Genomic DNA, 17144 nt, shown 5'->3' with positions numbered 1-17144 from the left:
GCGGCACATTCGGTAGAGCTTGAAGCATCTTGGGAGCTAAAGAAACCATTTTAATTAGAGAAGATGATAGTACAAGTTGAATGCAATAGTAACATTTGTAGGTAGACAGAAATGCTGGAGAAACTCAGTGGGTGAGGCAGCATCTATGGAGGGAAGGAAATAGGCAATGTTTTGGGTCGTGACCCTTCTTCAAGTCAGAAGAACTTGACAAGGGTCTCGACCCGAAACGTTGCCTATTTCCTTCGCTACTCCCTCGGGCAGTCCGGCCCGAGGGAGAAGCGACGCCCAAGTCGGGGCAACCCGGCCCAAGGGAGAAGCGACGCCCAAGTCGGGGCGGCCCGGCCCGGGGGAGGTTCGGCGCCCATGTCGGGGGCGGCCCAGCCCGAGGCTGAAGACGGTACGATACTCACGTGAGGGTGGCTGGGACGGTGTTCTGGCGGTGGTGGCCTGAGTCCGGGGTTCGGCCGCGGGCCAGCGGCTGCGTCTGCAGGACTGGTGGGCGGCAGCTTCGACCACCCCGGGCCGCGGTGTTTGAGCCGCGGGACTGATTTATAACATCGCCCGGGGGGTATCGCCTCAGCGCAGAGGGAGAAGAGGAGGGAATAGACTGCAGACCAAAGACTTTTGCCTCCATCACAGTGAGGAGATGCTGGGTGGACTCACTGTGGTGGATGTTAATATGTGTTTATTGTTGTTTTTATTGTATTGTATGTTTGACTGCTGCAATTTCATTCAGACTTCGGTCTGAATGACAATAAAGGCTATCTAATCTATCTATCTATCTCACCCGCTGAGTTTCTCCAGTATTTTTGTCTACCTTCGATTTTCCAGCATCTGCAGTCCCTTCTTAAACATAATAAAATTTGTGAACACTTCTGTACACAATGTTGTGCATGAAGGAACTGCAGATGCTGGTTTACACTGAAGATAGACACAAACGCTGGAGTAACTCAGCGGGTCAGGCAGCATCTCTGGAGAAAAGGAATACTAGATGTTTTGGATTGAAACCCTTCTTCAGACCCTGACCCTTCAGACTCTTCAGTCAGAAGAACGACTTTGACCCGAAATTTCTTTTCTCAAGTGATGCCACCTGACCCGCTGAGTTACTCCAGCATTTTGTATCTATCGTAAACACAACGTTGCTTTATTGCAAGGAAATGCCCACACTAACGTATTAGATAAATAAATGTTGGACAAATACATTGGAACTCATAGTGGTGCCTCACAATATAATTTCAGTATGAAAAATACTCAACTTCAGTACACGTTACAGCTATAAGAACAGATTAACCCGTGGAGTGTGTTTTGGTCACAGCGTATTGCATCGGTTTATTCTGATACTTGTGTCTCCCTTGTACACACCAATAGCACCCCCCTACCCCATCCCACCACACCCTGAATGTCTTACCTTCCAAAAAACATTATCAAACTCAGTCCCGTGAAATTTCTCTGGGATTGCTGCGGATGAGAGTTTGGGTCCCAGCAGTGTCACAAACTCTTCAAAGTCCACCTGTCCATCGCCTAGAACACAATACATCACCATTAGCCTTGAATGTTCCACATCGCTCACAGTAGTAGATCACAGTAACAGTACGAATCATGTTGCAATATTAACATCTTCAACCATTGGCATGACATGGGATGGAAATGAGAAGCACGTGTGTCTTACAATTCAAAATCAGTAGAGCTGCGGTGGGTTTTAGTGACCCAGAGGCATGTAACAGCAATCCAGATCCAATCAGTTCAAATCATTAATAATTGAAAGATACAGCACGGAAACAGGCCCTTGAGTCCACGCCGACCATCGATCACCCGTTCATACTAGTTCTATGGTGTCAAGTAAAGCGCGTTCACGTCGCGACCCTGTTTCCACCAATCGTTCCACCACCACGCACAAGAAGCACAAGAAGCGATAAGACAGACACCATTGTATGCAGATGCCGAGAAGCGTGTTCAACTCTGGCTGAACAACTTCTAATCTTGTGTGTGGACTCGATAAGAACTAGTTCTATGTTATCCCACTTTCACACCACTCATCTACACACTAGGGGCAATTTTACAAAGGCCAGTTAACCTTCAAACCCGCGCATCCTTGGGAGGAAACTAGAGCATTCAGGGGAAATCCACGTGGTCACAGGGAGAACGTGCAAACTCCACACCGACAGCACCCGAGGCCAGGATTGAACTCGGATCTCTAGTGCTGCGAGGCAGTAGCTCTGCTGGATGAACCACTGTGTCGTTAGTTGTGGAATTTAGATACATTTAATGTTCTAAACATTATGAACGATGGCCAAAAAAACTGCCGGGACTCGTTGAGTTTAGGAGAGGGAGAAGAAGTTTCTCTCGAAAAAAGAAGTGTCCCTCGAGTCAGAAAAAGTGACTCCAAGCTTACACAATGTGTCGACACTGAAATGGATGAACAAGCACTCCATTTGGAGATGGCCAGTGGCCTGAGTTTAATCCTCATGGTAGGCTATCAGTTGCATCCACCAAGGGTAGAAAAGGGTGTTCTTGACGTGTACTACTTCTTTGTGCCCTCCCTGCTTATTTATCAGATGGGTTGCCAGGTGATTTCTCCTTTTATGGATGGCCTTAATATCTCTCCCCCTGCATCGCCTCCCTCTCCATTAACCCTTGGATTGACCAAGGCTAGAAGGGCAGATCTGGCATCTCTGACAGTGTCATGGACTCATACAGTAATGAAAGAGGCCCTTCAGCCCAACTTGCCCGTGCCAACCAAGATTCTCCATCTACACTAGTCCCACCTGCCTGCTCTAAAGGTAGTCAGCACCTCATAAAAGGGGGAGGTGGATTCAGGTTGGCTCCTACGTGTAGAATGGCAGCACACAGGTAAAAGTGTTCTGCAGATTGGGACACTCCCTGGTGTCATGCCAGTGGCCACACACATTAAACGTTAAGAGCATCAGTGACCATCACAAGTTCACAAGTTATAGGAGTAAAATTAGGCCATTCGGCCCATCGAGTCTACTCCACCATTCGATCATGGCTGATCTCTGCCTCCTAATCGCATTTTCCTGCCTTTTCCCCATAACCCTTGACACCCGTTCTAATCAAGAATTTGTCTATCTCTGCCTTAAAAATATCCACTGACTTGGCCTCCACAGCCCTCTGTGGCAATGAGTTCCACAGATTAACCACCCTCTGACTAAAGAAGTTCCTCCTCACCTCCTTTCTAAATGATCGGCCATTAATTCTGAGGCCATGACCTCGGGTCCGAGACTCTGACCTTGACAGAGGTGGTGAGGTATCCCCTGGCTGCCAATGGAGCATCCCATTCCGACATGATAGGTACAGCACTTCTGCTGCATGTTATGCAGCCACATGCACATTGATCTTGTAGGTTTCCATTTGATGTTAATAAAATGAGCACAGCGCAATGAGATTTCCAGCCCAATAGGTTAACACAAAGAGGTTCTTCTCAGGCATTAGAACATGGGTCTGTTCCAATATTGCTTCATTGACAGTAATTATAAAACAGCCCGGCCTTCTTAGAAAACTTTTTTTAAATAGAAAAAGGAACGAAAAGGCATTTAAATAATATGGGATTGACAGTCTATTATAATGTTAATTTCTGAATGAAATTATCAGCAAAAATGTTTCCACGTTGATTGAATATGCAACAACGACAGGAAAAAATGGTATATCACTGACAAACTGAATTATTGATAATTGCTGTATTTATAATATTAGAATATTAGGGTTTACTTTACTTTAGACCTTAGAGATACAGCACGGAAACAGGTCCTTCGGCCCACTGAATCCACGCCGATCAGTGTTCACCTCATACACTAACACTATCCTACACACAAGGAACAATTTACAATTTACATAAGCCTACTACCTACAAACCTGTACGTCTTTGGGGTGTGGGAGGAAAGTGGAGCACATGGGGAAAACCCACGCGGTCACGGGGAGAACATACAAACTCCGTTCAGACAACACCTGTAGTCAGGATCGAACCTAGGTTTCTGGCGCTGTGAGGCAGCATCTCTGCCGCCCCCACCCATTAGTAACACATCCAACCTTCAGTTTTAGATGGTTTAGCAAAGGACCTTACCTCCTCCGCATTTCTGTAAAATACATTTCAGTAAATTGCATATAGTAACTAATTTCTTAAGTGGAAATCTGGGGAAGAGTTTAAACTAATTGTGCAGGGAAAGGACAAGGCTAACCAGAAAACAAAAGGATGGGATAGAAATATGTACACTGATGAAAGCAAAACCGACACAGTGTTGCATGTACTTGTTGCAAATATCAATGTCGGTGGTGTAACTATTAGGGTTAGTGCATTGCAGGTACACATTACATTGGGCTTGCAGCAGAGATGTGGCTCAAACAAGGTCAGGAATGGACTCACAATATTAATCATCAACTTTGCTGCTAATTTCACCTCCCCCTCCCATGTCTCACCTTCACCTGGACAGCTTCTGAATCTGAAGAAGGGTCTTGATCCGAGACGTCGCCCATTCCTTCTTTCCAGAGATGCTGCTTGTTACTTCAGCATTTTGTGTCTAGCTTCTGAATCTTCCCTCCACTTGACCCCATTCCTGGGAATTGGACAGGCAACTAGAATTGTCACGGTCACCTTGACTACACTTCTTTTCTCTCAAGTATAACTCTGTGCGATCACCCCTTTTCATTCTGCCAATTTTTATATTCCCCTCACCTCTGTGTTCATGAGGTCACTTTCCATACCAGTGCGAGACATGAGGAACTGCAGATGCTGGTTTACCAAAAGAAATGCTGGAGTACCTCAGCGGCTCAGGCAGCATCTCTGAAGGACATGGATAGGCAATGTTTTAAGTTGGAACCCTAGCCCTTTTGGCACATTTGCTCATGCCGGCCGAGATGGACCATCTACACTAGTCCCACCTGCCCACATTTGGCCCATATCCCTCTAAACCTTTCCTATCCATGTACCTGTGCAAATGTTTTTCTTCACAGCGACCCTTCCAACGAGAGAGATGGTTTTGTAAAGTGCGATCCGGGTCAAACTATCGTTTTGGCAAAGTATGGGCTGATCAAAGAAGACCAGGATGCACTGGTTGAAAGCAAATTGTGTCTAAATAATGTGATTGAATGTTTTGAATGGGGTAACAAATGGTTTATCGGGTAGTGCAGAAGATATGCAGTAGACAATTGAAAGGGTAGTCAACAAACCACCACACAGAAATGTTTTACAAAGATGACCATTGAAGCATTGGAACATTGAAAGTCCGTAGAATAAAGGAAAACAATGGTATAATGCAATAATTAACAGGAAGTGAAGAGTGTTCGATTAGACAGACTGAAGCTGTTTGCAAAGCTATTCACCAATGGTCAGTTTTGTGACCAAGACTTCACAACGTTTATCTGAGATTAATGCAGTGGGCAGCATTAAATCCAGGTGCACCATCGATATCCCGGCACTCTTGGTTCCAGAGCCTTGCCGGATTATCTAACTTGCCGGACCAACAGAGGTCAAGTAATAATAATTTAACAACACACCTCGGACCCATTAATGGTCCCTCTCCCGTGTCTCTACACCATGAACACCTAGAAACTTAAATAAAGAATAAACAATTAACATATGGCAATAAACTAAACTAAACTCAATTAACCTAAACTAATCTGAAGTAAACAACTACATTTAACTCGATCCAATGCAGATTGAATGGGCTCTGTGTGTGCATTAGATTCTTTATTTCTATCAGATTATGTTTCCGTAAATTAGATTTTTGCAAAAACCTTTTCAATATCAAGTGTCATCATGACTCTAATGATACCAGACTTGTTTCTGAATAAAAAAAAATTGATGGATAGTTTCATTCCAACTGTTCAATACAGAACATGTTGCTTTGATAAAAGTACTAGTTGACTAATTACAAGCTAAATCAATCTCACTCCTTGCAGTTCAGCAAAATGTTAAATAAACAATTGTGTCCAGGCAAACAGCTTTCCTTGAGGCAAGAAACTTTTAAGTCATCATCAAGGACCTACACCACCCTGGCCACACACTCATCTCCCCGCTACCTTCAGGTAGAAGGTACAGGAGCCTGAAGACTGCAACGTCCAGGTTCAGAAATAGCTCCTTCCCCACAGCCATCAGGCTACTGAACTCAACCGAAACAAATCTCTGAGCATTAATGGACCATTCTGTTTATTTGCACTTTATCTGCTTATTTATTGATGTGTGTATATATTTATATAATGGTATATGGACACACTGATATGTTCCGTTTTCTTGCCTGCTATATTCTGTTGTGCTGAAGCAAAGCAAGAATTTCATTGTCCTATCTGGGACACATGACAATAAACTCTCTTGACTTGACTTAACTTGACCCAATTTGCTGAATATTGGACCTCGTTTTACACAAATATTTTACAGTAGTTTGGAGAGACAGCATGGAAACAGGTCCTTTGCCCTCACTGGGTCCTTGCCAACCATCAATCCTTTCACACTACTTTTAAAAAATATTATTTCATATTCTCATCCACTCTCTACATACTAGGGGCAATTCACAGACTCCAATTAATCTACAAATCGTACGTCATTTGGATGTAGGGAGAAACCGGAGCACCCGGAGGAAACACATGCACGCGTAGGGAGAAAATGCAAACTCCACACAGGCAGCACCCGAGGTCAGGATTGGACTTGGATCTCAGGCGCTGTGAGGCAACAGCTCTACAGAGCTGCACCACTGTAACGCCCTTCTAACATGAGATAACCTCTACCAGCTGAGCCACTGTGCTGCCCTATTTACCCACTTCGCAATAGAGATCACACTTCAAAATGTAGTTCATAGAACATGAACTATTCAGTAGTGCCTGGACTGTACATTATACAAGTATGAGTTGGACATTTATTTCCATTTTAGCGGAATTTACGAACAAGTATTGACTTCCTTTCCTGAAAACACTTATATCTAGTATTTTTATGGAGACAAAAAGATGGCAGCACACACAATTAATAAACGTACGAGTCACATGGCCGAAACACAAAACAATGGTGCTTAACCTTTTAGAAGTGCCGGTATATTGGTGCGTTCCATCACTAAGAAAGCACTGCATGTACCCCAATAATTAGCCTGTAACTGCATGGTGTTGTATCATGTGTATCTTTCACCAACCATGTGCAAATTCACAATTTGAACTACCAAAATTATCTGTATTTGAGTGAAACTTCGAAATAATAAGGACTTATCTTTGCGGACGACCTTGGAGATGAGCCCAGATTGGAATTGCCTTTCTCCTGTCGAGTTGATTAATTAAATACTCACTAAGCACATTGCAATCTGCACAGAAAGCTTTCTATTTTTTTTTTGCCACCGATTGACCATTATGAGAGAAGGCTTATATATTTTATTGTAGATTTAAATTGCAAAATGTAATTATCCAACCAGTCAGCACAGGTACGGAGTCTCGGTGTACAACTAATGAGTAATTTTCAAAAGTGACAAAGCCAGGTGCAATTATTAGTGGAACTTTAGAATTGGAGCAATTGAACACATGCCCACACTGTTAAAAAGCTTCAGATTCAAGTCTAAGGACTTATCTCACATGAAATCAAATCTGCTTCCCTCGTTTCTTACTACTTTAATGAACTTGTGGTAAATCTATCCACTAATGGTTAAAATTTTGTCTGTATTGTTGGAAGCAACATTAAAATTTCTGCATGTATCAGTAGAGGACAATGAATCAAAATTAATGATCCAAGATATCCTAAATTGAATGTCCCCTCTGGAGAATCTGCATTTTGCCTTTTCTCTGGGCAAACATTGCTTTTGTTTTCTTTTTAAATGAAACTTCATGGATGGAATAAGAATTAAATATATGTGTGGGTCAACTTTAGTTTAGTTGAGTTTGTAATTTTCATGTTTACCGAGGTACAGTGAAAAGCTTTTGTTGCGTGCAGCAAATAGACTATACAGCTACACCATCGATTTTCCGGCATTTTTGGTTCCAGAGCCATTCCAGTTATCCATTTTACCAGACCAACATAATAATAATTCAACAATACACCTCTGACCCACTAATTTTACCCCTCTAAAGAACCATAGACTGTTGGAAACTTAAATAAAGAATTGACAATTAACAACAAGCAAGCAATTAAAGTTTAAGAAGGAAATGCACATGCTGGAGTCTGAAGTAGGGTTTCAACCCGAAACGTTGCCTATTTCCTTCGCTCCATAGATGCTGCCTCACCCGCTGAGTTTCTCCAGCATTTTTGTCTACCAGCAAACAATTAACTCTTTCCGGACGGAAGCACACACGCCACATACAATGTTCTCGGAATTTTGCCCAGATTCAAGGAAGTGCCGGACCATCAGTTGCCAGAAGATCGGTGGTGGACCTGTACATGATTACAATCAAGCTAGCTGTCCACTGTGTACAGATACAGGGTAAAGGATAAAAATCACAGGGGCTTGACAGTACATGAGGGAGGTTGAGCAATTTTATGTGATGTGATACATCTGAGCTTTCTTTGCCTGCAGTTTATGTGCAATATTAAAACCTCTGATCGTTATTGAGGAGGATCCTGAAAGCACTTGAACTCGGATTGCAGGTGGACTCTGAAACGAGTGTGCGGTGAAAACAGATGTAAGCAGTACAAAAGATAGACAAAAAAAACCTGGAGTAACTCAGCGGGACAGGCAGCATCTCGGGAGAGAAGGAATGGGTGACGTTTCGGGTTGAGACCCTTCTTCACACGACATAAGCAGAACTTATTTCTGTTTCCATCTGCATTTCTCATCCACCACAAATGGGAAGTTCTAGGCTTATTGGGAGGATAAACATTTCCAAAGATATCTTCCTTCCATCACAGACAATACATGTTCCAGCCGCTATACTTCATAATGTACTTTTTGTTATTTTTTATGCTCAATATTTCAAGGGATATCTGTACTGCAAAAGGGAATATTTATAATATTTGAGTTACTTGCATAGGAAGCGAATAAGTTACATTTCACTACTCCTTTGCTTTCCTTATCTGACATTATTTTGCCTACTTTTCACCCCTAGCTTTTGCCACTTACTCAACGCATCAACCCCACCCCCTCACCCCGCTCCCTCACCTGTATCCACCTATCACTTGCCAGGTCTTTCTGTTCTAGCTGTCTCATAAGGTCATAAAGAATAGGAGTAGAATTAGGCCTTTCGGCCCATCAAGTCTATTCCGCCATTCAATCATGGCTGATCTATCTTTCCCTCCTAACCCCATTCTCCCCATAACCTGCCTTCTCCCCATAACCTCTGACACCTGTCCTAATCAAGAATCTATCTATCTCTGCCTTAAAAATATCCACCGACTTGGCCTCCACAACTTTCTGTGGCAAATAAATCCGCAGATTCACCACCGTCTGACTAAAGAAATTCTCCTCATCTCCTTCCTAAAAGAACGTTCTTTAATTCTGAGGCTATGATCTCTAGTCCTAGCCTCTCCCACAAGTGGAAACATCCTCTCCACATCCACTCTATCCAAGCCTCCACCCTACTCAATCAGTCTGAAGAAGGGTTCCTGACCTGAAACATCATCTGTCCACTACCTCCACAGATGCTGCCTGGCCCATTGAGTTTCTCTGGCACTTTGTGTTTTGCCCATTTTAATGGATGGCAAAACCAGACACAGAAGTAAATGCAGACTTAAACATTTTACATATCGGACAATTATTTGGGAAATCAAAATACTCTTGTAATCCAAAATCAGCTAAATTATCTGTCCTCTATCAAGAATCTGCTGATTGCCAATCTGATTTTTGAGCTGGGTTTCAAATGGATGTGAACTGAATTAAAATGCCAGTGGTAACAGTTCCTATTTGGTCTCCTGAAAAACAATGTTTGAACAAGAAAAAACAAGCTCAGTCTGAAGAAGGGTCTTGACCCGAAACATCACCCATGTTCTCCAGAAACTCTGCCTGAGCCGCTGAGTTACTCCAGCACTTTGTGTCATTTTTTTTCTGCAATCATTATTTGATTATGTATTAACAGGATGCTTATGGATATAAACAGGTACATGGCTAGGGAAGGTTTAGAGGGATATCGTGAATGCCAAATGCGGGCAAATGGGACTAGCGTAGATGGGGCGTGGGTGAGTTGGGACAGACGATATATATGCCTGCTGCACGACTCTTTGACTCTGCTAATGAGCAGTTCTAACAAATGGGGAAATCGAATAGACGAAAAAATCTAAAAGTACAAAAACATTATTCAGTTCAGAGTGTTTACAGAAAATATCAAAGGTAAAAATGCTCAAAATGTAATTTTAGTGATTTAAGAAGCCTTCTATTGCAAATAGATTTGGAAAGGAGATCATAAAGTAAAATGGAAACCGGGCAAAGGACGATACTTAGGAATGAATTAGTGCAACTATAAACTGAATAAATTCTCTTAAAATGTTAAGATAGATGGAAGCAAATGGGCCTGGATGTCAAAGAAAAAGAATGAAAGAAGTGGTTAATGGGGAAAGTATCGGGGACAAATATAATTTCTATACTGAACTGGAGGATATAAGATAGTTACATCTGATACAATAGTGGCATTAGAGTGGCTTTTGGATTGGCATATGAATATGTAGGGAATGGAGCGATACCGGTGCTGTCTGACCTGCTGAGTATTTGAAGTAATTTGTGTTTTTTATCTCTGATTTTCATCATCGGCAGATTTCCTTTTGTCTTTCCTCTACCATGGAATCATTGCCACTTCCCTTGTGGGAACGGCAGCTTTGAAGAGGTTTTACTCCTCTATTCTGGCAGACAGGATGCTCTCCTCAGTGGAAAAATACCACATTGCTGTGATTCATTCTTGATCTTGGTTGACGAACGAAACTCGATCCAGACTAAACACCAGAATCTTTGTAGATGCTGTCAATTTCCCCTTAATAAACAATGAATAACAGATTGCTATTTAAAATATAAAATGAACAGACTGAGGTAAAATAATCAGTTTCATACACTGACTGATTGTAAAGCCTCCGTTAACTTAAACTTTTCCAACACATAGCTTCTCTTATCTTATTACACACCAAACCCTTTTGATTGATTTAAAGATTGAGGTTGGAATCTGGGCTTTGGGCCCACTAAGTCCATGCTGACCATTGATCATCCACTCACTCTAGTTCTATGTTATCCCACTTTCTCATAAACTCCCTACAATCTCCAGACAATTTACAGAGGCCAATTAACCTATAAGCCTGCATGTCCTTGGCATGTTAGAGCATATTGGAGCACCCGGAGGAAACTCACGCAGTCACAGGGAGAATGTGCAAACTTCACACTGACAGCACCCGAGGTCAAGATCAAACCCGGGCCTCTGGCGCTGTGAGGCAGCACCTCTACCATTTCCGCCAATGTGCCCTTGTTTCACGTGTTGGCTTTCCATTGCACTTAAAGTCCGCATCTTCAGATCCATATCTGGCTCTGGTCCCTGCAGCTTTACCCTCAATTCAGCATCTTTTGCTCATTTGACTGGTCTTAATGTTAACGCACCTCCTCCTTCCAGCTATCAGCTGTTTTGATCGTTCCCTCCCAAGCTTCCACACTAGACCAGCTCTTCACTTCACCTACCCACTTTAGAAAACCAGTGGCCTAGATTTCAGCAGTAGTAATGATGTGGAAAATAGTGCACTATTAAGTTGTCTGCAACTTGAGGATTTCCACACGTACATTGTTAAATTGGTCCCAGAGCAGCTGACAGTAATTCAGTACTGCTGTGCAGACGAGGCTGTTTGTTGCTTGTCCAATGCGATCAAGGGAATTCACTCAAAGCGATATAAATTTAAACTATTTATGAATTACTACCATGATTAAATGTCCTGGAAATCTTACATTGTGTTCCCAGGTGTTTGTGCATTTGTAATGACACACATTGCAAACTCAGCCTAAAAAAATAATTTTGTGTTTTATAATACATTCTAATTAATATTTAAAAATACAAGTACTTACAATTTTAATATTTTAACGGTTTCATTATTATGTTTTATCTCCTGGTTTAATTATCTGTCTGTGCTCTGACCTGTATGGGACTGTGTAATGTTTAAGTGAAAAGTTGTGACTTTGCATTCTAGTGTATCGTGTCAAAATGTGTTTATGACGTTACAGCTGCCAGATATTAGTAATCACTTCAGTGCTCAAGAGAAATCTTTGCACAGACTGCTGGATTCTTTCAATGTGGGCAGCCAGTGTCACTCCTTGAGACACAAGGAACTGCAGATGCTGGAATCTTGTGTAAAACACAAAGTGCTGGAGTAACACAGCAGATCTTTGTTTTCTTGTTTCTTGGTTTCCTGGCCCTCCAAAATATTCCAAATGGAATATAAACTGGAGGTGGTGGAGGGAGGACTTAAGCCAGAAAGGGTTCTTGGGAAGAAAGAGCTACCTTAAATTTAGTTGCATCTGGTTGTGTAACTATGGTAGGGTGAAGACTATTCCATGCTTTAATTTTGTGGGGGAAGAATGAATTGCTGTACACATCTGTCTTGGTAGCTGGTATCTCAAATTGGATCGAATGCCCTCGTCTGCTCCTAATTGGTTTGGGTTTGGTGTAGGTCTTGTGATTTATGTCGAGCTGGCCATTTAACATTTTGTAAAAACAGGTCCAACAGCGAGCTTCATGTCTGTCTTGGAGAGGCAGTCTTGGAATTCACCCCAGTGAATTCAGAAGTTTGGTAACACTCGCTTCTCTCTCATAAATATTAGTAACAAATCGAGCTGCCTGTCTTTGGACACGTTCGATGGAAGAAATGTTTTTATTTGTGTATGGGTCCCATGCTGCAACTGCGTAGTCCAAATGAGGTCTAACGAGGGTGAAGTATAGCTTCTCCCTGACAGAAGTTGAACAATGATGAAAGTTGCACCTCAGAAAGTTTAGGACACCTGTTGCAGCATCTGTGGAGTGTAGACACAAAATGCTGGAATAACTCAGTGGGACAGGCAGCATCTCTGGAGAGAAGGAATGGGTAACGTTTTGGGTCGAGACCCTTCTTCAGTGATGTCAGGGGAGTGGGCGGGACAGATAGAATGCAGTCAGATACAGTAAGACTGGTGGGAGAACTGGGAAGGGGGAGGGGATGGAAAGAGAGGGAAAGCAAGGGCTGTTTGAAGTTTGAGAAGTCAATGTTCATACTGGTGAGTTGAAGCTACCCAGCTGTTTAATCACAGCATCTGTGGAGGGAATGGACTGAAGGAAGAACCCAACCTAAAACATTGTCTGTCCTTTCCCTCCACAGATGCTGTCTGACCCACTGAGTTACTCCAGCACTTTGTGTTTTGCTCAAACATCATTCCTTACTTTCTGACCAAAGAGATTCTGGGCCATTTTCTTTTGATTGCTTCTTAATCCCACATTTAATATCCAACACCTGTAGTTCTTTGTTTCTCCATTTCCATAACTTTCATTATCTGGATAGTGCAATTTCTGTTCAGCGTGTTACAAATCCCAAATCATCTTAACCAGTGTGTTAGTTAAAAAGAAACTGCATTGGAAGCTTGCTCCACACACAAACAATAACAAATCCTTCATCAAATTAATCACCATTGCACATTTCAGCTTAATATTCAGTTTAGTTTAACGATACAGCAAGGTGATGGGCCCTTCGGCCCACTAAGTTAATGCCGACCTTCAATCACCCATTCACACCAGTTCTATGCTATCCTACTTTCTCGTTCATTCTTACACATTGAGGGCTATTTTACAGAGACCAATTTGTAAACCCATATGTCTTTGGCCTTTAGGAGGATAGCGGAGCACCCGGAAGAAAAAAAAATGATCACAGGGAGAATGTACAAACTTCACACAACCAGCACCCGATGACAGGTTCTAACCTGAGTCCCTGGCGCTATGTAACAGCAGGTCTACCAGCTGCGCCACTGCGCCACCCTAATATGCATGTTTGCAGGCTTTCACGGAAGTTCTAAATGTTAATTTGGCTCTTTCGGCTATGAGGACACTAATAGGCACGTTTTAAAAGCTTTGAAGATAATTCTTTGCATTTAAGAAGTAAATGACTGAACGCATACAATTTGCGCAAGTCTAAATACATTTTTAAATGAACTCAGTTACAATTAATCGGATTATTCTCGTGAAGGAACGGAAACTAATTAAAAATGTTGAATTATTGTGAAAAATAAAATTCAGCTGCATTGGTAAAACCCGTATCAAAAAAATCAGGGAAATGTGTGTAAAAAAAATTAATTGAGGAGTTCAATTTGAAGTACATATATTTTGGGGAAGAAATAATTACATTATAAATTCCACCTTATGCCGAGTTCAAGTCACTGCAAGGACTTCCAACACTTGCAGCTTCATTGGAAACAAATGTTTCATGAACTAGAGCGGCAAGGTGGCGTTGCGGTAGAACTACTGCCTTACAGTGCCAGAGACCCTGGTTCGATCCTGACTACAGGTGCTGTCTGTACAGAGTTTGTTCGTTCTCCCCCTGCCCTGCATGGGTTTTCTCCAAGATCTTCGGTTTCCTCCCATGTTCCAAAGACGTACAGGTTTGTGCATTAATTGGCTTGGTATAAAATGTTAAATTGTCATTTTGTGTAGGGTAGTGTTAATGTGCTGGAATTGCTGGCCGATGCGGACTCGGTGGGCCGAAGGGCCTGTTTCCACGCTGTAATTCTAAACTAAACTTAATCTGAGGTGGCCACTGTCTCTCACAAGACACTGCAATTAAAGCCTGATTGATTGCCATCAACACTTTAACAAATTTGTACATAATTTGTCCTCAATCTATGGAGTTTTACCATGCAGGCACCCCCAATACCCGAAAACTGTAATATCCAAGTTCAGGAACAGCTGCTTCCCTACAGCCATCGGCAACTAAACACTACAACCTCCAAATAAGCTCTGAACTACATAGACTTGGGCAGATTGGACAGACTTTGATAGTTTTCTCTGCAACACTGTAGGTTGAGGGAGAAATAAACGATGCAAGGCATAGATATGTTCGACAGAATCTTTATCCCCATGGCGGAAATACCAAAGACCAGAGCTTCAAGGTGAGTGGCAAAGTTGAAAGGAGATGTGCAGGGCAAGTTGTTTTACGTAGATGGTGGTGAGTGCTTGGAATGCGCTGCCGGGGTTGGTGGTGGAGGCTGAATACTGTAGATAGTGGCATTACAAGGCTTTTGGAAAGTCACATGGGTTTGCAGGGAATGGATCATGTGCAGGTAGATGAGATTAGTTTATTTTGCATCAAGTTCTGTACAGACGTTCTCAGACAAAGTCCCCGTTCCTGTGCTGGGCTCTTCTATATTCTAATATATAACAAGGATTTTTTTTCTACAATCAGCAGATGATTTTCAATTGAAAATTGTAAACAAAAACCATCAACCATCAATATAGGTGGAAAATTAGCAGAACTAAATCACTGATGGCTCTCGAAACATAAGTTGAGGCTTACAGAGTAAAACAACCTCCTGTGTGTATACATCAAGTATAAAACACAGAAATTCTGGCAGCAAGGTGAAAAGATATTAATTAGCTGCCCTCAAACATCCTATTTTTAAATTGTGAAATGGATAAATATTTAAAAATGAAAAGCTGAAGAGTTTTCAGTAAAGAAAGGAAGACAGAACTTCCAACTAATGGGCCTGTCCCACTTAGGCGACTTTTTAGGCGCTTGCAGGAGACTATGCAGTCGCCACATTGTCGCCACATAGTCGCCACATGTTTGTGGGTGGTTGCCGGGGAGTCGCCTTCTTGGTCGCGAGGAACTCCCGCATTCTGGGAACTAGTCGCGGCCTCATTATGGTCACCGTGAATTTTTCAACATGTTGAAAAATTTGCGGCGACTAGAATGAAGCCGCCATGGAGAGTAGCGAGAATTCTCGAGCCGTAGGTGGGTCGGCAGGAGGTCCTAGTGGGTTGCCAGGAGGTCGAAGGTTCTCGGAGGTTCTCGTAGGTTGGAGCCGGTGCTGACCGGTGAATTTTATTGGTTGATTGGGGGAAATGAAGCAACCAAGGATAACCGACCAGTAATGTTAAATGTCCGCCGAGCTTCACAGCCGTGTATCTCAGCTTCTTAAACGTTGTCTCCACTCCTTCTCCCTCCCTCTTTTAAAGGACTTACCGTACACTGTGCTAGCCATCTTAATTACAGCGCCAACCTTCCTGTTCATCGCGGTGTGTGTCTGTATCACCTTGGCTTTGCAACGTGGGAATTTTTTAGACAGCGCTAGACCGCTTGCTCTTGCGATGAGTGTGCATGTGTTCCACTCTGACAGTCGCCGTTTCAGTTGCCGGCTTTTCAGTCGACTGCCGGCAACTTAACAGTCGCCAGACGTCTGCTGAAAAATCGCCGAAGTGTGACAGGCCCATAAAGCTTTTCACTGTTACCTCAGTACACGTGACAATAAACTAAACTGAAACTGAAAATTAGTTGTGTAGAAAGGAACTGCAGATGCTGGTTTATATCGAAGATAGACACAAAGTGCTGGAGTAACTCAGCGGGTCAGGCAGCATCTCTGAAGAAAAAGGAAAAAGGATGGGTGATGGTGTGAAGAAAGGTCCCGACCCAAAACGTTACCCAGCCTTTTTCTCCAGAGATGCTGCCTGACCCGCTGAGTTACACCAGCACTTTGTGTCTATCTAGAACTCAGTAGATTCATTTTCAGAGAATTGGCTTTGGGATAAAAGACTCAATAATGATTTATATGGTAACTTGCAATGTATGTTTAATAAGGTGGTAACCATTTTTGAAATGCGTTACAATATGTGGGAATGGCTGAATCATTTGTCACTGAAGGACATTATCCAGCCCGTTGACCTTTTGAAGGAGGATTTAGCCGATCATACTCAACGCTTTTCCCCAGTTCTGCAGTTTTCTTCCTTTAAATATTTCTCCAGGTTGCTACTGAATCTATTTTCACCAATGCATTCAGAATCCTAATCAGTTCCTCATTCATGCCTATCATCCTAAATATGTGTCTGCTGGTTACTGACATGTCATTCATTCGCAACATCATCCCTCTGTAATCTTCCTTATTTTTAAATATTTTCATCAGACCTCCTTCCTGTGCTTTGAAGAGGACAATCTCAACTCTTTGGCCCATTCACACAACTGCAGCTCTACATCATCTGGTCCAAGCAATGAATCTCCTAAGCAGACACGTAAGATGACAGATGCTGGAGTCTGGAGC

The 17144-nt window shown here is 42.5% G+C and overlaps 1 protein-coding gene across 1 annotated transcript in view; it reads right to left on the bottom strand.

Annotated features, from left to right (window-relative positions):
- cabp7 (calcium binding protein 7) overlaps window positions 1-17144 on the bottom strand; it is an 85206-nt gene that overhangs the window by 40279 nt on the left and 27783 nt on the right. The window contains exon 3 of the mRNA XM_033043155.1: window positions 1409-1521. Within this exon, the coding sequence (XP_032899046.1) occupies window positions 1409-1521 (113 nt within the window). The remainder of the gene's footprint in view (window positions 1-1408; window positions 1522-17144) is intronic.

Source organism: Amblyraja radiata, chromosome 25 (genome assembly GCF_010909765.2).
Source record: "Amblyraja radiata isolate CabotCenter1 chromosome 25, sAmbRad1.1.pri, whole genome shotgun sequence".
NCBI classification, from domain to species: Eukaryota; Metazoa; Chordata; class Chondrichthyes; order Rajiformes; family Rajidae; genus Amblyraja; species Amblyraja radiata.
Note: the sequence above shows the minus strand (reverse complement) of the source record. Positions and strands in the feature narration are given on the sequence as shown.